This window comes from Chlorella variabilis, assembly GCF_000147415.1.
Source record: "Chlorella variabilis unplaced genomic scaffold CHLNCscaffold_1, whole genome shotgun sequence".
Classification (NCBI taxonomy): Eukaryota; Viridiplantae; Chlorophyta; class Trebouxiophyceae; order Chlorellales; family Chlorellaceae; genus Chlorella; species Chlorella variabilis.
In genome coordinates, this window is record NW_005435087.1 from 1,033,427 (window position 1) to 1,053,014 (window position 19,588).

Below are 19,588 nucleotides of genomic sequence, written 5' to 3' on the forward strand. Positions count from 1 at the left end.
TTGCATCCAACGCCTGCCTGCAGGCCCAAGAGCTGCAAGAGCTGGCGGTGCAGCGCCTGGAGGAGGAGCAGCGCGCGGCGGCAGAGGCAGAGGCGCGCGACTGGGAGGCGATGCGGCACCAGCGCGAGGTGCAGCTGCTGCTGGAGCGCAGCGCCGAGCTGCGGGAGCTCAAGGGGAAGCTGCAGGCGGCGGAGGTCAACCTGGGGCGCGTGCAGCAGAGGGAGCAGCGGGCGGCCATCGAGGCGAGGGAGCGCGAGTACAGCGCGGCTCTGGAGGCGCTGATGGCGCAGCAGCGCGAGGCGGCGGCGGCACACGAGGTGGCCCAGGCGGCGGCACGGGCACGCGTCGAGGAGGAGGCGCGGCAGGCGCTGAGCCAGCAGATGGAGGAGCGCACCCAGCTGCAGCTTGTGGCCAGGGTGGGACCCAGCCGGCGCCTGCCATGCAGATTGGGTCTGGCTGGGGAGGCATGCCGGGATGTGCGTCGCTGGTTGGCCTGTGACCAACCTGTTTGGGTGGCTGTTTTTGGCTGTGTGGTGTGTGCAGGAGGAGTTTGAGAAGGAGCGGGCCATGGTGGACGCGGTGGTGCGGCGCATAGAGGAGGAGGACGCGGCGGCGGCCGACGCGCGGCGGCGCCACCAGCAGGATGCGCAGGCCGACATCCACCGCTTCCTGGCGCAGCAGCAGGAGCTGCGGCAGAGGTGGGCCCGGGTGGGCCTGGGTGCAGGGTTGGAGGAGCCGGTGGATGCCTGAACAGTGGTTCATGGGCAAGGGGGATTGCAGCAGCTGGCGCATCCCCACCCCATCCTTCCTCCCCCGGCCACCCTCCATGCAGGCAGCGCGAGGCGGAGGCGGCTGAGGAGCGCGGCATCCAGGAGTATCTGCGCCGGCGGCGGGAGCGCGAGGCGCAGGAGGCGGCGCGCCAGGCCAACAAGCGCGAGGCGCAGGACAGGTGGGGCAGGGTGGGTGGGGCAGTGGGCACCTGTGGGCCCTCCCTTCCAGGAGACAGGATCAGGTGCAACTAATGCGTCACATTGGGATGCGCTGCTGCTGGGCTTTGATCTTTCCCGTCACGCCTGCCGCAGGGCATACGAGATCCTGAAGCGGCAGCAGCAGGAGGAGGAGGCGCGGCGCGAGGAGGAGGAGGCGCTGCTGGACCTGCTGCGCGCGGAGCTGGCGGCTGAGCGGGCGCGGGTGGCGGCCGAGCAGCGGCGGCGGCGGCAGGAGGAGATGCGGCGGGAGATGGTGGAGGCGAACGAGGTCCAGAAGCGCCTCAAGGTGGGTGTGGGTGGGGATGGGGGCGGTTTGGCTGCTGGCCGCAAGCAATAGCCGCCCCGCAGATGAGGCAGCGGCTGTATGGCCTGGCAGCAGCTGTTGGCAGGTGATGATGCTGCATGTAGTAGCACTGATCGGCTCTAACACACTCAACTGGACCTGCCGGGTTCTCCCACAGGCGGAGCGCCGGGCGGCGGAGAGGGCGGGTGAGGAGGAGTTCAGGCGGCGCATGCTCGACCGCTTTGCGGAGGAGGACCGGCTGGAGCAGATGAACATGCAGGTGTGTGGGGGGGGGAGCAGCTGCGCTGCCGGGCAGGCAGCTGATGCAATTTTTAGGTTCATGCAGGGCCAGCTGCTGCTGCGGTTTTCCCTCATTCTCCACCGATGCATCCTGGTTTGCAGAAGCGGCGCGCGAAGCAGGCAGCACACATGCGGGAGGTGGAGCGGCTGCTGGCCTACCGCCGCCAGCTGTACCACGCCATGCAGGTGCGGCAGGGCTGCTTCAGTGCTTGTTTGCAGGCCCTACTGCAGTGCTGACAGTGCACTGCGGCAGCAGGCTGCCCGTGCATAGTAGTTGCTTGCTGCTGCCTCACCTGCATGCTTTGCACCATTGCAGGAGGCGGAGGATGCAGAGGAGCGGCGGCAGGTGGAGGAGGAGGCGCGCAAGGCGGCCATCGTGGCGGCGGAGCGGCAGCGCATGCTTCTGGGTGCGGCGCACCTCAGGGAGCACCTGCCCAAGGGCGTGGTGCAGAGCATGCAGGAGCTGAGCCTGATAGAGTCTGCGGGCCGGCAGGTGGCGGGCCCCCCACCGTTGCCGGAATCGGCGTGCCAACAAGGCGGAGGGGCGCAGTATGTCGCTGGTGGCTGGGGAGATGCTGGGGAGCAGCAGCAGCATGACTACCAGGGGCTGCCTACGGTGCACACATCTAGCATGTTTGTGCCGGCAGCGGGGCAGGCGGAGCGCTGGCAGCAGGGCGCCGGCGCGCCGGCAGCAGACCGCTCGCCCTGCACAAGGCGAGCGCCCTGGTAGAGATTTTTTTGATTTTCTTTCTCATTGTTTAATTTGGTTTGTGTTTATTCCAGAAGGGTTCATCAACCACCTGTGTGACCAAACTCAAGACGGCTGCGGGCGACGGAACAAGAGGAGACACCGCCGCCGGCCAATGAATAACAAACGTTGGGTGGGCACCCACGGCCTGCATCGCTCCGCCTCTTTTCCAATGGCCCATTGGTGGTGAAATGAGAGTTGGGAGACCGGGTGGATGTTGGGGCGCAGCTGCCAGCTGGGCCAGCCATGCAGCAAGCTCCATCGGGCCCAGGGTGACGCAATCACCCTGATTCGTGCTGCAACCTAACCTGCCGCCTTCCACCGCATAATTGCGTAGCCGCCGTCGTGTCGGGCGCTCGCTCACCACTACTCCATCCACATCTCTCCCGCTCGGTGTCTCCCACTCGGCTCTCTCCCATCACGCGATGGCGCTGGATGTTATTTCGCTGGCGTTCTGCGTTGCTGGCGCCATCAGCTGGGTCGTCGCCCTGGGTGGCGTGGTAAGCGGCGGCGGCGCCGCCGCCTGCTGCCCACCGCCAACACCAGACCCTCCACCTCAACTAGACTGAATCTCTCCTGCCACGATGCAGGCTGCTGTCACCGCCATTGATGGCATGAGCCAGTCATCCACGGCCCTTGCCTGGTGGTGAGTGCAGAGTGCGGGGCTGCTGTTCCAAGCCGCTGATCCGTCGACGTTTCACAGCCTCAACGCTGACAATTTGACCTCTTCGTCGCCCCCTTGTTTGAAGGGCGGTGTGGTGGCAGTTCGGCCTGCTCATCTTCGCAGCGATGGTGTCCATGGGCAGCCTCACCTGCGTCCGCCTGAGGACCAACATGTTTCTGATGGCAAGTGGCGCGCCTAGCACTGGAAACTTAATAACAATTAATGAATTGCGGGGATGAGTTTTTCAACAGCTGCTCTCATCTGGGCTTTTGTCCCAGTGCATGGCATGATACCGACTACATGCCCTGCTGCAGGTCACCGTGGTGTGGATGCTGGTGGCGTGGGACTCGAACAAGGCGCTGGATGCCGGCACCAAGTGAGCCGGCTGGTCTTGAGTGGCTGCTGGGCCGCTGGGCCGCCTGCAGCCCCCGTGCTCAGCAGCCCATTCACTGCGCCCTCGCTGCAGGCACAACTCCCGGGTTGGATGTGAACTGGCAGGGGCCATCCTGATCCTGATCGTAAACATGTGTCAGATCATCTACTACGGACTGACCGAAGATGGCACTGAGCCCTTGCAGTGCGGCCGCCGTGCCAACCCGGTGCGATGCGTTGTTTTTGAAAGCACACAGCCGTTTCTGCATTCAAACCCCGCCATGACGTGTACATCTTGACATCTGTGCAGGACTCCGCAGCTCCCACAACCCCGCCGCCCGCGGTCGGCTTTGATTCACCCAAGCCTTCCATCCCTGAGTCCAAGCCTGCCAGCCCGGTGTGAGGGAGCTGGCCATGCGCTGCGACGCCATGCTTTCCGTCAGCGGTTTGGGCTGTAGAGGCCATTGCCGGCATGCCAGCCTGTTGCTCGACACATGGAGTTTTTTTATCCATCCATCATTCATTGCCCATTCTCTAGCCCCATATTCAGGGCGCTAGGCCCCTACAACTCTGCAGATTTTACAGCACAGCAGTGCTCAGCTTGTTGCGGCAGGTGGATGGCAGGCGGTTGCGCATCTGCTCGCAGTTCACTCGAGCCTCATGGTTTCACAATCGCCATACCAGGGCAGGAATTTTCAGGCCATTGGGCTGCATTTGAGTCTGGGCCATTGAGTCTGGGCTGCATTTTGAGTCCATCAATATTATCCGCTGGAGGCAGCTCAGCGCCGCAGTGCGCCGCCAGTTGCGGGTCTGGGGGAGCCGCTTGCTACATTGCGTTGCTTCTTCGTGGATCTTGCCTGTTCTCTTAAATTGCTCTGAGCCTCTTGCAGGCTATCCAGGTTTCTCAGCGAAAGCAAGTGCTCCTTGCTCCCCGCCATCAACTGATCACGAGGCGGGAGGGCCTCAGCTGAATTGCTTCCATCGCAATGGAGGCCCTGGCGGCCCGGCTAGATGTGGTGGGCCTGGCACTCAACCCCACAGTGCGGCACAAGTTGCAGTGCGCCGGATTTCGGACTACAGCAGACCTGGCGGCCGTGGCTGGCCCAGTGGAGCTGGCCACAGGTGCGCTGAGCGCCGCCGGTGTCTGCCCGCCTGCCACCGCCACCGCCACCTCTGCTGCCCCAGCTGCTGCATGCCACACGTGTTTCCAGCCAAGCAATCCACCAACCAGGTCCCAGTGAAGCAAGCCAGGGAATGCGCTACTTTGGAATCAAACACAGCGCTGATGCTGCCCCCGCCTTGCCTCCCTCCCCTCGTGCCTGCCCTCCTCTGCAGAGGCGCAGCTGACGCACGAAGAGGCGCTGCAGGTGCTCCAGGTGGCGGCCCCGCAGCGCGTGCAGCCCGCCGCGGCCGCCGCCGGCCACGCGCTGTCCGCGCGCCAGATCTACGAGCGCGAGGCCGCCGCCCGCCGCATCATCACCTTTGCCGCCGACCTTGACAGGATTCTGGGCGGCGGCGTGGAGACGGGCGCCATCACAGAATTCTGGTGGGCCGGCTGGCTGGGGGGGTGGCGGGGGGCTGGCTGGGAGGTGCCTGGAGCTGGTGCTGCAGCAGGCTGGGCTTGGACGATGGCTGTCGCCTGGGCTTGCAGCGGCTGCATGCGCCCCACACGCCTCCCAGCGCTATGTCTGCCTCCCCGGTGCGCCATGCCCGCAGCGGGGTGCCGGGCGTGGGCAAGACGCAGCTGGGCATGCAGCTGGCGCTGGATGTGCAGCTGCCCGCCGTGTTTGCGGGGCTGGCGGGGGCCGCTGTGTACATTGACACGGGTGGGTGGTGTGGGTGTATGCCTGGTGGGTGGTGTGGGTGTGGATGCATGCCTGGGGAGGGAGGGGCTACGCTTGCGTTGGTGGGCGGGTTGTTGGGCGGGTGTGAGGCACCCAGCTCACTCACTGCCTAACGCGCGTCGCCAGCCACCTCTGGTGTCGGACGCGCCCCGCCTCACCATGCATGCCCCTCGTCCCCCCCTTGCCCCCCCCCCCCCCACACACACACACACACACACACTCGCAGAGGGCTCCTTCATGCTGGAGCGGTGCGTCCAGATGGCCGACGCCTTCCTGGCCCACCTGCTGCGCGTGGCCGCCAACAAGGGCGACGCGGCCAAGGCGGCGGCGGCGGCGGCGCTGACCCGCGACGCGCTGCTGGCAAACATTCACTACTTCAGAGTCAGGGACCATGTGGAGCAGGTGGGGGCGCAGCAGGGGAGCAGGCGGAGGCGAGCTGCCGGCGTTGCTGGCACCAGAATGTCCGTGCCTGCTTCAGCTTCAGCACGATGGCGGCAGCCTGCCATGGCCTGATGCACGACGGACGGCTGCCTCGCCACGTGCCTGCTGCACTGCCGCTTCTGCTTGCAGCTGGCGGCGGTGGAGATGCTGCCCGCCTTTCTGGCGCAGCACCCCGCGGTGCGGCTGGTGGTGGTGGACAGCGTGACTTTCCACTTCCGGCAGGAGTATGCTGACATGGCGGCACGCACGCGCCAGCTGGGGCAGATGGCGCAGCAGCTGATGCAGCTGGCGGGGGAGCGCGACGTGGCGGTGCGTGGCGCAGCGGCGTGTGTGGGTCGCCGCAGGCTGGGACTCTGAATCACACAGTGCATCCTGGATCAGTGCCTCCCAACCTCCCCAATAAATGTGTGCGTGCTGGTGCAGGTGGTGCTGATGAACCAGGTGACCACCAAGCTAGGGGAGCGGGGAGGAGGGGGCGCTGCCGAGGTGGCGGCGCGTCTGGTGCCGGCGCTGGGCGACTCGTGGGCGCACGCCGCCACCTCCCGAGTCATCCTGCACTGGCAGGAGGACCGCCGCCACGCCTTCATCTACAAGTCCCCCACGCAGCCGGCGCAGTCGGCGGAGTACCGGGTGTCCCGGGATGGGGTGCGGGGCGTGGAGAAGCGGGGCGGCGGCAAGCGTGCACGCGAGGCGGGGTGATGGCGGGAAGCGCCGCAAGGCCCCCTCCTGCTGCTCCATTGCAGGTGGCCCTTTGCGTTCCGCGTTCATGCATCCTTTACCTGCCACGCTCTCCTTCCGCTGCTGCGCCCCGAGCTCTCGTAAGAAGGCGCGCTGCAGGCGAGCATGGGCAGGCCTGTGGTGGCACGCAGCGTGCTCCATGCATCATTCCCTGGTCTTACGGCAGCGCGTACACCCTCCTCAGACAGCTGAGGACGTCTGCAGCAAGGGTTCGTTCAAGCGGAGACAGGAAGAGACAGCCGAGCAGGATGGCGGCGGTGCAGGAGCCCAGCAGGGTCGCGTTTCTGGGCGTGCACGCCTGGAAGGGTAGGTTGCAGCTGGGCCTGGATCCGCTGGGGTCCCGGAGAGGTCTGGAGCGCCCATCACCCTGTTCGTCCCTGCCTCTCCCTGCAGCCCACGAGGCGGTGCGCTGGTGGGGCGCGGCATACAGTGAGGGGGAGCAGGCGGTGTCCGAGGGCGCCCCGACCCGGCTGGACGTGTTTGGGGTTGCGCGCGCCGACGTTGCGCTGCCGCTCGCCTGCGGCCTCGCCTGGCAGGGCCTGCGCCCCGGCAGCGACACCCGCGTGGCCTCCCACCCCGTTGTGGACGCGGTGGTGTGCTCTGGAGTGGGGCCCAACGACGTGCAGGTGTGGGGGAGCGGGGCGCGGCGCCGTTGTCAGAGGGCGGCTGCGGCTGCCTCCCGCGCCAGTCGGACCCGGCCTTCTGGGCTCACCCTTGCTTCCCCGCTCCCGCCGCAGGTGGTCAAGGACTCCCGAAGGGCGGGCAAGGCGATGTTTGTGGAGAGCCTGGTGAGTGGGGTGCCTGCTGGCTGCGGCCCACCGTGCAGCCCGATGCAGCCCGGTGCCGCTGTGTGTGTGCTGGCGGGGCGTGCGCTCCCAGACTCATCCTCGCGCCGACTAAGGGCCCACTCTCCTGCTCGGTGCCCTGGCGCAGGAGCGCTTCCAGCCGGCAGACCTGGCTGAGCTGGCGGCGACGGCGGGGGAGGGCGAAGGGCCGCAGCTGATGTCGGGCCTCTACCTGCGCTTCGATTCTGGTCAGCCGCTGGGGATCAAGCGTGCACATGCATGCATGCACAGGGGTGGCATAAAGGTGGCCCGTGCGCGACTGTGGCCCCATGCCCCGCAGCCCTGCTCTCCATGCCGCCTGCAGCCCTGCAGGAGGCGGCGCAGCTCGGCCTGGGAAGCGTGGTGGGGCGGCCGCTGCTGTTCCAGGCGCACGCCACCACCCTGGCCCCCTCGCTGGCCGACACAGGTGCGCCGCCGGCTGCGCCGGGCCTGCCCTGCTGCCGCTGTCTGTCCCCCTCCCTGGGGCGCCGCTCTTGCTCAGCCGTCGCCTGCCCCTCCCTTGCTGGCTGCCCACAGGCGGCGCGAGCGCCGGCGGCATCCCCTGGTTCAGCCGCTCCCACCCCTCGCCGGTTGTCCCCTCGCTCTTTGAGCTGGGTGCGTGGCCCAGCCGCAGCCTCGCTGCCGCAGGCGCCTCCGCACATGTCCTGCCGACCGCGGCAAGCTGGGATGCAGGCGCCCTCCACCCTCACCCTCACACCTCCACCCCCCACCCCCTGCCACCTGCAGGCATGCAGCAGGTGGATGCCCTGCGCTTCCTGCTCAAGGCAGAGCCCACAGAGGTCTTTGCCGCGGGCACCGCCGCTGCCGGCAGCGAGGGCGGCGTGCTGGACTTTGGCAGCTGCGAGGCGGTGGCGCTCACGTGAGCGGCAGCAGGGGCTGGGGCGGGGGGCTGCTGGCCCTGGCGCGCAGCCGCCTGCCTCGGCCCTCCCACATGTGTACACCGCCATCACACACGCATCAACTCGCCCCCTTGCCTGCCCTGCGCCGCTGTTGCTTGCCGCCCGCAGCATCAAGACCAGCAGCGGCGCCCTGGCCATCCTCTCACTGGACTGTGCCGGCGGCGCCGCCAGGCAGCGCATCCTGGTGGCTGGAGACCAGAGCCGGGCCGAGTTTGTCGGCGGCCTGGCTGCCAGCGAGCTGCAGACGGTGGGTGGGGGTGCGTGCGGGTGCCGGGGCGGTGTGGGGAAGGCGCCTGGCCTGCTGTTCTGGTTGCCCTGCCCTTTGGCCTGCCCCTGTGACTGCCCCCGTGACTGCCACAGCGTGGCTGGGCCTTGTTGCCCTGCCACCCGGCCGGACTCATCAGCGCACCTTCAAAAATTCAGTCCCCCCTGCCCCCATCTCCTTGCAGGCGGGCATCAGGCACTTCCTGGACGCGGCGACGGCGGGGGCGCCGCCCCGCATGGCAGCGCGCGACTGCCTGCGTGCCGCCGCCGTCATGGCAGCCGCGCGCGAGTCGCTGCGCTCCGGAGCGCCGGTGCCAGTGTCGTACGATTTTGCCGCAGCAGCCGCCGGCACCGGCGCGGTGGCGGCGGCGGCGGCGGCTGGCAAGGTGTCCAGCAAGCTGGGCAACGCGGCGGCGAGCATGGTTGACAGCGCCCAGCAGGCTGTGGCGGGCGCAGGGCAGGGCAAGGGCGCCGAGTCGCCGGCAGGCAAGCCGCATGAGGAGGGCGTGAGCACGCCGCCCCACCAGCGCACGCCGCCAGCCAAGGCCGGGCCGTCCACGCCAGAGTCCCCCGGCCTGCTGACCAACCTGCCTCCAGAGGACGACTACAGCAGCTGATGCCTCTTACGAGGTTTAGGAGAGAATGAATCAATGGAAGCATGCTGCCACAGGACGGCTGCAAAAGAATGATCGAGACCCGGCGCTGGCGAGACGCACGCCCGCAGCAGCAGCAGGATCCCGCATCGCTAGCATGCCAGTATGGGCCTGCCCCCATCCCCTTTTCCCATGTATGCAGTAGCTTGCCACCCACTTGCATAGATACGTACTGCAGGCTTCCCCCTGCCTCCACTTGTATTGCCATTGATGTACATGTTGCCCATTGATGTTTGCTTACCAAGGAAACATGATTGCATTGCCAAGGAATGCTAGCCTCAACCAGCTGCTAACCACGAACTTTGGCTGCTCCAAAATGTAACGAATTCAATCAGCTGGGCTGCTGCGCCAGGGGCCGATCCCTCCACCACGGCGCGCCCGCCTCAAACACCGCCGGCTGCGCTGCGCTGCCGCCCATGCACGCGTCCGCCACCAGCAGCTTGCAGGCCTGCAGCCCTATGCCGCCCTCTGGCTCGCCCAGCAGGCGGCCGCTGGACTGCTGGAGGTCGTGGCACGGGTGCCCTGCAAACAGGCGCTGCACAGGCAAGGCGGACAGCTCAGCAGCGCTACAGAGTCAAGAGGAAGGAAGTTGCGTGGCGCATGTGCACTCTGCATGCTAGCAGCGCTGCAGCGCCAGTGCTGCTGCGCCCCTCCACCCCCCCCACCTGTCGCAGCTCTGGTGAGGCCAGGGGCTGGTACAGGCTGTCCCCCAGCAGGGGGCAGCCCGCCGCCGACAGCTGCGCCCGTATCTGGTGCGTGCGCCCCGTCAGCAGCTCTACCGTGCACTCAAACACCTCCTGGCAGCCCCACAGCCCGGCAGCCTGCTCACCCAGCCTGTGCAGCACGGCTCAGGCAAGGCCAGAGGGCGTGGGATGCAGCGCCGGCCGTGTGCTGGTGCTGCTTGGCAGCAGGGCGCTGCCGCAGGCCTGCTGAGTCAAGACACACAGCCGGCATGCTGCACAGCCGGCCTCCCCATCCACCATGCCGCTCCGCTCCCCCACCCAGCCAACCGCCCACCTGACAGGCTGCACCTGCAGCACCCGCAGCTCGGCCGGCAGGCTGCCCCCCACGGGCGCCTCGTGCGCGATCGTGAACTGCGGCAGGCCCTGCTGCTGCCGCTCGATGCTGAGGTGGTGGCGCAGCAGGCCCAGCGGCGGCGGTGACGCGGTGACGGCGCGGTAAAACTTGCGCAGCGGGCGCTGTGCGGCAGCCGTGCCACCCCCTAAGCCTCCCTCCGTCTGCGCCTCCTCCTCAGCCTCGCCGCCACTGCTGCTGCCGCCACTTCTTCTTCGGGCGCTGTTGCCGGCGCTATCGCTGCTGCCGCCGCCGCCGCTGCTTTGGTTGCTGCTGCGCTTGACCAGCTCGTTGAAGCGGGCAACAAAGCTCTTGGTCCTGCCCAGCACCAGCAGGCCCTCGGTGCACTGGTCCAGGCGGTGGGTGATGAGCAGCGGTTGCGGCAGGCCCAGCGCCTGCACGCATGTCACGCGGGTGGGTGTGCAACAGAGGAGGGACAGATGGCCCGCAGGGCAGGTGCCGGCCTATGCCTTCTATAAAACAATCAAGAGGAAAAAGGCATGCGCAGCGGGTGCATCAGCCATACCTGGGCGGCGCAGGCAGGGGCACACTCGAGCCAGTTGTCCACGGTGGGGGCTGCGGGCACGCCTGCGGGCTTGCTGACCACTGCATACTCCTCTGTGCTGGCCACGAGGCGGTCCTGCAAAGGACGGCACCAGATACCAGAGAGCAAGATGACGGCACCGGGGCTGGCGTGGTGCGGTCGTGGCTGGCGTGCTCCGCAGCTGGTTGCCTGCGGGCTGGCGCCAGCCCAGAGCTCCCAACAATTGCCCCAGCGCCCCCTCCATCCCGCCAGCTCACCAGCCAGTCAACGGAATAGGCTGCCGGGAAGCGCTTGGGGTGCAGGTGGACGCGGATGTAGGCGTGCCGCGCCACCTCAGCATCTGCTGCGGCGCGCTGCGGCGTGCGGGCCTGTGACTGCAGGCAGGCGAGCGGGGGCGATCAGCCGCCAGCAGCTCCCACCCTCGGCGTTGCACCTGCCTGCCCTGCGGCCTCCCCCACCGCAAACTCACGCTGTTGCCGGCGCGCTGCAGCGCCTCCTGCCGCCTGCGCTGCACCTGGGCCGCTTGTTGCTGGCTCATGCTGGCCAGGATGGAGGCGGGGAGTGTGGGGGCCACGGGGCAGGTGTGGATGGCGCCAAACCGCAGCAGCAACTCGGCGGCGCCCTGCGGGGAGGCAGGCAGGCAGGCAGGCAGGCAGGCGGGTGGGCGAGGGCTGGCGCTTGGGTGGCAGAGACGAGGCTGGCCAGGTCGCTGGTGAGAGCAGCTGCAGGCATGCTCGCCGCTCCATCACACAGGCACTGCAAAAGGCTTGCCGTGCGGGTGCTGGGGCCCACAGCAGGCCAGCCCATCGCTGCCGCGTGCCTGCGGCAGCTGCAGCGACTCGGTGACCAGCTCCGACAGCCGGCCGTCGCGCGGTGCCAGCACATGCTCCACGCGGGCCCCCAGCGTGCGGTAACCAGGCGCAGGAGGTATCGCCAGGGCCTCCATGAGTCGTGGGAACGGGCTGTCAGGGCCCTGCATGGCGCACGCTGGCTGCGAAGAGGCGTGCACCACTTGTGCCTGCGGCCACCGCTGCCGCGCGCTACTGCCTGGCCGCCATGGGGCGCCGGCCGCCTGCAGGCGCGCTCTGCTGCTCTGTGAAATCAGGATGCGCCTAATGGCGTGCAGGGTGGCCCGCACCAGCTATCGAGTGGCTCTGTTGGTTTGCTGCAGCGGCCCAGGAGACGGGAAGCCCCTTGCAAGAACCGTAGATGGATGATACTCGACGGTCGGGTGCCCAATTACCTGTCAATATGCTGTTCAGCGGCCTGCCCCTGCTCCGCGCTGTGCTGTGCTAGCCGCATAGCACGGCAGAGAGAGCCTGTCGGAGGTAGGCCATGCCACACAAGGGCCGGCTGTCCCTGCCGATCAGCAGTCCCCACCGGGTGATCGACACCGCCTGAAGCAGCGAAACAAGTCTTGGCAGTCGCGATGGCGAAGGGAGGCGACAAGCGGCGCCTTGAGGAGAACCGCAGGCACCTCAACAAGCTCCGGGCGTTGGTGGCAGGCGCCAACGTGAGCCGCCGTCCTGGGCTGGGTGATGGCAGCTGTTGGACTGTCGGCCACCCTCCTCAGCCTGCTCCTGAGCCTGCCCCACTGCAGGTCGCCTTCCTGGTGATCAGGCTGCTGTTCAGGCGAAGCAGCGCCGGCAAGCTGCTGTGGGCGGGGTGGCTGCTGAGCGGCGTCATCTGCAACGTGGCTTACTATATGATCAGCCAGTCCCTTTGTGAGCTGCATGCGCTGCTGAGATGTGCTCGCTGCTGTCAAGGGAACGCCCAGCCCCCTGGCTGCATACAGCTACCCCCCGCTTCCCTGCCGACCCAGTGCCCGCCCGCCTGCCTCGTCGCCTCCGACTCCCGTCACCCTCCGCGTCACCCTCCCCTCGCAGCCCCCGTGTATGGCCCAAGCGGCGAGCTGGTGTACAGCGGGCAGGACCTGAGCGTGGGCGGCGTGCTGTCCTACATGCATGACGTCCTCTACATCTCACTCTTTGTGCAGCTGGCCGGCTGCGCCACCGACTGGGCCTGGCTCACTTTTCTGCTGGTGAGAGCACCGCCGTGCCTGCCCACAGGGAGGGGAAAGCAACGCGGTCTGAGCTGCTGCAGCCGGTAGGATGGCGCTGCATGGAGGATGGGAACCGGAGGGCCGGGTGCTGCTCAGCTGCATGGTAGGTGGGGCTCACGCATGCCGCCGTTCTGCCTCTGTGCCTGCCTGCCCCGCCTGCAGATCCCCGCCTATGCGCTGTACATGCTGGCTGTCAACGTGCTGATCCCCTACTGGAACACACCCAAGCTTCGAGACATGCCTGAGACAGGTGCGGGAGGGAGGGGTGCGGCAAGCCGGCAGGGCAGCGGGAGCTGTCCCTGGCATGCGCGCCGCTTGACGTGGGCAGGCCTGCAGGCACAGTTTCCTGGAGGCCGGTCGCTGCTGCCATGCCCAGGCGGCAGCCAACCCGGTTGCGTTTGTGTGCTCCCTGCCTGTGTTTCGCAGAAGCGGACCGCAAGCGTCGAGAGAAGAGGGAGCGGCAGTCGGCGCGGGCCGCCAAGTTTGGGGGCCGCTAAGGCTAAGCTCTGAATGCCGCTGCTGTGTCCATGCAGTGCATGCATGCGCCAGTATCACGTCCTCTCTGAGTTGAAACGCAGCAGACAAGCATGTGAAGAAACACGCAGTGCTCTGACGGCAGCAGCTTGGCCTTGACAACCTGACGGTGCTGCTGGTGAGGTTTTCCAGGCTGGGGCCCCACGGGTCGACATAAAACTGCCTCTCCCGCTTCTAAGGCATGCTGTCGGCCGGTGCCACTGTCCGGTACCCTCCTCCTGCGACTGATGGCTGCAGCCTACCATCTGCCTCCTGCTGCATCTGCTGCCTGGGGCATGGAAAGACATAGGAGAAGGTGAATAATCAAAGAATTGGCAGGCAGTTCATTTGGTTGAATGGTACATTTGGCACATGAATCATGTCTCCGCGCGAGCGCTGGCCGGGCAGCTCTGGCCGTGCCCCATGACGCCCGCTGAATCCACATGGAAGCGGTGCCGCTGCTGCGCATAGTAGTCCCGCAGATACCGCTGCCGTCGGCTGCTGCTGGGGCTGCCGCTGCCTTCTGCACTGCTGCTGCTACTGAGTGCGCTGCCGCCGTCTGCGTCCTCGCTGCCGCTGTTCACCACCGCAATCTCTCGGAGCACCTCCTCCAGCCCCACCCACGGCAACCGCGTGCTGCGCTCCCGCGGCCAAAACTTGGACGGCTGCACCCGCGCCCGCTCAGCGGGGCCCGGCTGCGAGATGGTGGCGTCACACACCACCGCCACCCACCACAGCAGCTGGGAGGTGAGGTCCTGCGCAGGGTGTGGTGGGGGGCAGAGGGGGGACTCGGATCAGTGCAGCACGCAAGCAGGCACGGCCGTTTGCACGCAGCTTGGCGGCAGCGCTGCCGGCGTGTCGTGTGGCAAGCAGCGTTACTGCAGCCGAGGCGCCGCCGCACACGGCCGTGCCGGCCCGTGAGCTGCGTCCCACCTGGGCGTTGAAGACAGAGAGGGAGTTGGCACCGGGGTGCTGCTCATACTGGTAGGGCATGAGCTCCACCACGCTGCTGCCGGGGCGCATGAAGAATGCGTTGGCCATGTTGGCGCCTGCGGGGGGAGGTGGAGGTGGCAGGAGGGTGGCTCGAGGAGTGGTGGGGCGGTGTTGGTAAGGTGGGATGCATGTGGGCGCGCATGTGGGCCTGCCTGCATCCTAACTTTTTGACCCTGCACACAGAGGAGCGAGGGGTATCCAGTACTGCTAGCCGACTGCGCGCACCATGCATACCAACCAACACGTCAGCCTCCTGCGCCACTGCGACGCCCTCTGCGACCGTGGGCGTCCGCGCCTGCGCCAGCAAGGCAGCCCAGGTGGGGGCCGTGAGCGAGGAACACAAGGGCCCGCAGGCAGCCAGATGCCTGGGTGCCCGGCCAGCCGCACAGCGCGACAGCACCCCACAGCGCAGCACAGTGCAGCCCCAGCTGGCGGTGCCGCACCTGGCGGCACTCGGCGGCGAAGGTGGTACCGCTGCCGGCCGGCTCGTACCGCCAGGCATTGCACCGCTCAAGCAGCTCCTCCGCATTCAGCAGCTGGCGCCCCTCGCCGTCTCGCTGCAGGAAGACCACCCTGAGCCGCTGGGTGCCGCCTGCCGCCGCATCGCTGCTGCCGCCCTCGCCGCCGCCGGCAGGCCGCGGCTCCAGCCCCACCACCAGCGCCTCTGGCATCTGCACTCGCTGCCGCCTGGCCAGCTGGGCGGCCTGCGCCGCACGCCGCTGCTCCAGCACATGCCGCGCCACGGCCTGGCCCCACCCAAACAGCTCTCTAGGCACCAGCGTGCTGCCGCCTCCATCGCCGCCGCCCGCCGCTGCTGGCTCGGTTTCGCTGCTGCCTCCTCCTGCTGCTGTGCCTGCCCCTGCTCCAGCCCTGGCCTCCTCCCCGCCCAGTGCGTCCTGCCAGGACCAGTGGTCCACTTTGATCTCCCGCCCACACACAAACAGGTCTTGGAAGCAGCGCTGCTCGCCGCCCTCGTGGCTCGCCGGCGGCGCCCCCGCCTGCAAGGCGCGAGGCACACACGATGGAGTTGCCCAGTGCACAGCACCCTCACAGCTACATGGTGCAGCCTCAAAGCCACCACCCGCTCCTGCCCCTCACCCACCCACCCACCTCGCTGCTGTCTGCCGTGGCCGCCGCTCCCGGCATGTGCCCTGGCGGCAGCCGGTTGCTGAAGTCGGCCAGCGTCTGCAGCGACAGGGGGCTGAGCGGCGGCAGCAGCTGCGCCTCCACATCGGTCAGTGCCAAGCCCTCGGGCGTCATGACGACGGGCTTGAGGTGGCGGCGCCAGGGCGTGCGCCGCGCCATGGCGTGCCACACCGCCGCGTTGGCTGCGCGTGGGGGCGGTGGGGGCGCATGGCGGGACGCTCAGGCCAGCAGGCGGCATACCCCGGCATGGCAAGGACCCCGAGGAGCGCTCCCACCTGCCTGCCCCGTTGCCCCTGGCCCAAGCAGGCGCCGCCCGCCGCCAGCAAGCAGGCAGCGGCCCCGCTGCTGGAGGCCCCCCCTTCCCTCTCCCCTCACCCATGGTGTGCCACAAGTTGGAGCCCCAGGTGACCCCCAGCAGCACCGGCACAGTGCAGGTGGAGAAGGCGGGGCTCTGCAGGTAGGGGGTGGGCTCCAGCGCAGAGGCGGGCCGCTGGCGTGGCGCCGCCAGGTGGCGGGTCGCGTGCGCCTCCTGCAGGCTCGGGCGCAGGCAGCAGCAGCAGCGTGCGTTGAGCGCGGATGGCAGCGCTGAGACGGGGTGGGCGTGCTGAGCACTACAACGGGCGGCAGCAGCAACCAGCAGCAGCAACAGCGTACAACCAAAATGCAACAGCCACGCCCTCCAAAGCAAACACCACCGCGCCGCCCACCACACACCTTGAGTTCGTAAGCCATTCTGCGCGGCTGCTGCCGCTGCTGGCTGCTGCTGCTGCTTGCTGTCGTGACATTGCTGCCGCCCTCGCCGCCGGCATACCAGGGATACTTGTACGCCTTCTTGAGCGACACTTTCAGCTTGGGCAGGCGCCCCGCCACCCTGTCGCCCTGCTGCTGGTACGCCGGGTCATAGTGAATTAGCGTGGAGTAATCCAGGCAGACCTGCTGCAGCCGCTGGCAGTGAGCGGCCCAGGGCGACTGCTCAACTGCGAGCTCGCAGCGCGGCGGCGGCGGCGGCGGCTCCTCTGCCGCCAGCGCAGGGTGGGGCGCGCCGGGCCCTGCTGCTGCTGCTGCACCCGCCGCGGCGATCGAGCATCGCTGCTGATGCCAGGGCTGCAGCAGCGACAGCATGGTCGCTGCACAGGCCAGCGCGGCAGCCAGGAGCAGCCTGCTGCCGGCAGGTGGCGAAGTGGCTGCGGGCATGGCGCCGCCGAGCTAGGCGACCCAGATGAACGTGCGATCAACGCGCGCCGGAGCCAGCCGGCTGACCATGTCAGAGATTCCCATGTCAGAGATGCTGGCAGCAAGGGCTCAAGGTACCAAGCAGATAAAGTGCTGTGGACGAGGCAGATAGCTTGGGTCCGGGTGCTTCGCCGCCAGGAGGCCCAGAGCACGAGATGGACCGTACTGCACCGCCGCTCGGCTGCCCGAACGGGCTGAGCATGTGCCTGGCTTTGAGGACTGACAGACAGGAGCATAGAGCACACAATTTGTGAGTGTGTGGAACGGCTGTTGAAGGAGCTCCCGCCTTCGCCTTCTGAGCTGCAATGTCCCAACCAGTGCCGCCACCGCGCCGGCGGATTTTGCGCCGGTCCGATTTTTCTCTCGCTGACTCGCGCCGCGAGGCATTGCACAAAGCTCTGGGCATCCCAGACCGTTTAATTCACAGGATGAATGCTTCCTTGCTGGCGAATCCATAGGGAGGGGAAGGGCGAAACTTGCTTCATCGTGTCGTGCGCAGCCGTGGCGGGAGCGGCGCACAGCGGCCGGGGCTGCACACGAGGTGCATCCGCCCCTTGTTAACAACGTAGCACGTGGGAAAATAACATAGGTAGACAGGCTGATGCATCATGCTTTTGAACAAGCATTTAGGGGTGGTGTGCAGTCCTTCTGAAACACCGACGGACCGCTTGTGGCTGGCGCGCAGGCGGGGCATGCCCGCTGCGACCTGTGCCCACGCCAGCCACATGTTGCTCATGTCTCCAGCGCATTCCGTCGAGGTACTCGTCTCATTTTGTCGTATCGCAAGCCGCCGCATCAAACACACACCGCCGCAGGTGGTCTCGGAGGCTTTGGCTTGCACTTTGTGGTTGCCATGGCGGGCGTGGTTGCGACGGCGTTTTGCATGCCCCTGGCCTCTCGCAAGCTGCTCAGACGGTCCCAGAGGGCGAGAGCGGCGCCAATGTGCTTGCGAGTAGTCGCTGCGCAAGGGGACTCGGGCAACAGGTGAGCGGTTGCCGTGACTGTGGCTCCATAATCACTGCAGTAGCTTTCTCTGGTCCTAAGAGCCAAGGGAAAAGCGGCTGAGCGGCTTGGCCCCTTGTGGCTGACGTTTGAACTTGGCGCCGGCGCCCGGGCAGCTCCCGCCGCCGACTCGCGTCGGCCCCTCATTCCTTGCCTTTGGATGGTCTCGCCAGTCTGAGGCACCTCCTCCTCCTTGCCCTTGCCGGTGCAGTGACGTGCAAGGGCAGGGCTCCTCGCCCTGGTCCGCCGCTGACGCCGCCTTTCTAAAGGCTATGGCCCTGCGTCCACGCCTGCCCACCCACAACGTGTGCTGGGATGACGCTGTGGGGGACCACAACCTGATCTCCAACTGGCATGCAGAGGCATGGATGATGCTGTCGCAGGCCAAGGCCGCAGACGCCGCGGCGCAGCAAGCCGCAGAGTCGGAGTAGGGGCGGCGGCTGCTGCACGGCAGCAGCTGTACCAGCAGCGCAGGACACGCATCACTGTGACAGAGGCCCACCACCAGCCTGTACCGCGGCTGCCCAGTGTGTGTATGCTGTTTCGGGAGCAGGCGGCCGCCCTGCACTCTCCATGCCTGATGAGCGCCCCAAGCAGCCGCCAAGCCCCCCGATTTTCGCCTTTTCGTCGCCCCACCCCTGCATTTCATTCCCCTCTTGAAGTATGCCATCCATCCCTCATATTGCATTCCATCAAACTGCACTCCGCTCTGGACCCCTCCCTGCGCCCCATCTGCCTCAATGTTCTTTCTTTCCAATTTGCCACTGTACCATCATTCATTCGCTGTAAAGTAGCACACCCCAGGACACGCGCACCCCAGCATCTCGGCTGCCTGGCCAAGCAGTCTGCCGCAGCGGCTTTGCGTCAGCGCTCCGCCTCCTTCCCAAGCTTGGCATGTATATCGGGATAGGACCAGGGCACAAACCCTTCTCCTTGCACCTCCTCTGCAGCCACGCCATCAGCACACAAGCATTTCCAAACTGGGTGTGGAGCCAGGCTGAGTGCAGTGCCATGGGTCTGCTGGCTCGGTGCCCGCAGGGCCACACCCGACCGCCATGCACCGCGGCGCTGGCCCACCTTCCGATGCGGAGGGCGGCCGCTGCTCTAGCTTCAGGTACTCTCCGGTGAACTCAAACTGGGGGCACTCCTCGTTGCTGTACTCGCCCGGCAGCACCTCTGCAGGCGCACGGGGCATGGGGCAGGGGCACGCATGGAGGGTGCTCAGGGTGGGGGCCACTTGAGATGCGCAGGAGGCAATGCAACTACAGAGGACACGACACTGGGCCGCCCCCCCAGCGCCGCAGCGCGCCTGCGTCCTCGGGCAGCGGCTTGAACCAGCGCGGCTGCCACTTCTCGCCGCGCTTCTCCCGCTCCTGCAACCAACGCGGCACGGCGGGCGGCGTGGCCGGCGGCAGCGTGCTTTGGGTGGCAGCAGCAGCAGGCAGACGTGGTCTGGCGGGCCTGGCCGTGCATGTGCACAGCGGTATGACACACGCACAGCTGGCCCCGACAAACATGCAGCATGCACAGTTGGTCCCTACAAACATGCAGCATGCACACAGCCACAGCCGGTCACCTTGCGCTCCGCCCGCTGCATCTCCTCCAGGTTGTACTTGGCCACAGCAGAGTCTGCGGGGAGGGAGGCAGGGAGGGGCCGAGCAGGCGGTGGGTGGGGCGAGTCCCGCCATGGCAGGCGGAGGGAGCGGAGCGGGCCACAGGCGAGGCGAGAGCAGCCCTCCAGCGCGCCTGCCCACCCCCCCAGCCCACCCCTCACCTGACGAGTTGCCCAGCTCCAGCAGCGCGCGGTCGGGGCGGCGGCGGGAGTCGGAGGGTAGCGGGTTGATGCCGCCCTCGCAGCTGTTGAGGGTGTGGGCAAAGTGGGTGAAGCCGTACGGGTCGTCTGCGGGCTTCTCCGCGCACTGCGGGCAGGCAGGCGGGCAGGCAGGCAGGCAGCGGCAGGTGTGTGTGTGTGTGTGTGTGT

At 67.4% G+C, this 19,588-nt stretch overlaps 5 protein-coding genes across 5 annotated transcripts in view; 2 read left to right on the forward strand and 3 right to left on the reverse strand.

Moving 5' to 3' along the window:
- Positions 1 to 2,302, forward strand: part of CHLNCDRAFT_133144 (hypothetical protein) — a gene marked incomplete at both ends in the record, with an annotated part of 2,492 nt that extends 190 nt beyond the window's left edge. The window contains 7 exons of the mRNA XM_005851700.1: positions 24 to 416; positions 544 to 698; positions 833 to 949; positions 1,083 to 1,275; positions 1,451 to 1,552; positions 1,675 to 1,758; positions 1,889 to 2,302. Coding sequence (XP_005851762.1) covers positions 24 to 416; positions 544 to 698; positions 833 to 949; positions 1,083 to 1,275; positions 1,451 to 1,552; positions 1,675 to 1,758; positions 1,889 to 2,302 — 1,458 coding nt within the window. The remainder of the gene's footprint in view (positions 1 to 23; positions 417 to 543; positions 699 to 832; positions 950 to 1,082; positions 1,276 to 1,450; positions 1,553 to 1,674; positions 1,759 to 1,888) is intronic.
- A 7,069-nt stretch (positions 2,303 to 9,371) lies between these two features.
- CHLNCDRAFT_56496 (hypothetical protein) lies at positions 9,372 to 11,637 on the reverse strand (the record flags this gene model as incomplete). The annotated part of the gene is made up of 7 exons (XM_005852033.1): positions 9,372 to 9,575; positions 9,706 to 9,874; positions 10,058 to 10,509; positions 10,641 to 10,754; positions 10,916 to 11,032; positions 11,128 to 11,280; positions 11,416 to 11,637. 7 exons carry the CDS (start codon positions 11,635 to 11,637, stop codon positions 9,372 to 9,374), a joined length of 1,431 nt encoding a protein of 476 aa, XP_005852095.1.
- A 450-nt stretch (positions 11,638 to 12,087) lies between these two features.
- CHLNCDRAFT_49457 (hypothetical protein) lies at positions 12,088 to 13,217 on the forward strand (the record flags this gene model as incomplete). Its single annotated transcript, XM_005851701.1, has 5 exons — positions 12,088 to 12,171; positions 12,259 to 12,382; positions 12,545 to 12,699; positions 12,883 to 12,970; positions 13,147 to 13,217. The coding sequence occupies 5 exons, from the start codon at positions 12,088 to 12,090 to the stop codon at positions 13,215 to 13,217; spliced, it is 522 nt and encodes a 173-aa protein (XP_005851763.1).
- Positions 13,218 to 13,610: 393 nt separating this feature from the next.
- Positions 13,611 to 16,566, reverse strand: CHLNCDRAFT_49458 (hypothetical protein; the record flags this gene model as incomplete). The annotated part of the gene is made up of 7 exons (XM_005852034.1): positions 13,611 to 13,988; positions 14,167 to 14,282; positions 14,452 to 14,521; positions 14,670 to 15,224; positions 15,337 to 15,554; positions 15,748 to 15,901; positions 16,087 to 16,566. 7 exons carry the CDS (start codon positions 16,564 to 16,566, stop codon positions 13,611 to 13,613), a joined length of 1,971 nt encoding a protein of 656 aa, XP_005852096.1.
- Positions 16,567 to 18,471: 1,905 nt separating this feature from the next.
- The window catches only part of CHLNCDRAFT_133152 (hypothetical protein), a gene marked incomplete at both ends in the record, with an annotated part of 3,663 nt that continues 2,546 nt past the window's right edge, over positions 18,472 to 19,588 (reverse strand). The window contains 5 exons of the mRNA XM_005852035.1: positions 18,472 to 18,551; positions 18,685 to 18,781; positions 18,888 to 18,980; positions 19,184 to 19,236; positions 19,382 to 19,526. Of these exons, the coding sequence (XP_005852097.1) occupies positions 18,472 to 18,551; positions 18,685 to 18,781; positions 18,888 to 18,980; positions 19,184 to 19,236; positions 19,382 to 19,526 (468 nt within the window). The remainder of the gene's footprint in view (positions 18,552 to 18,684; positions 18,782 to 18,887; positions 18,981 to 19,183; positions 19,237 to 19,381; positions 19,527 to 19,588) is intronic.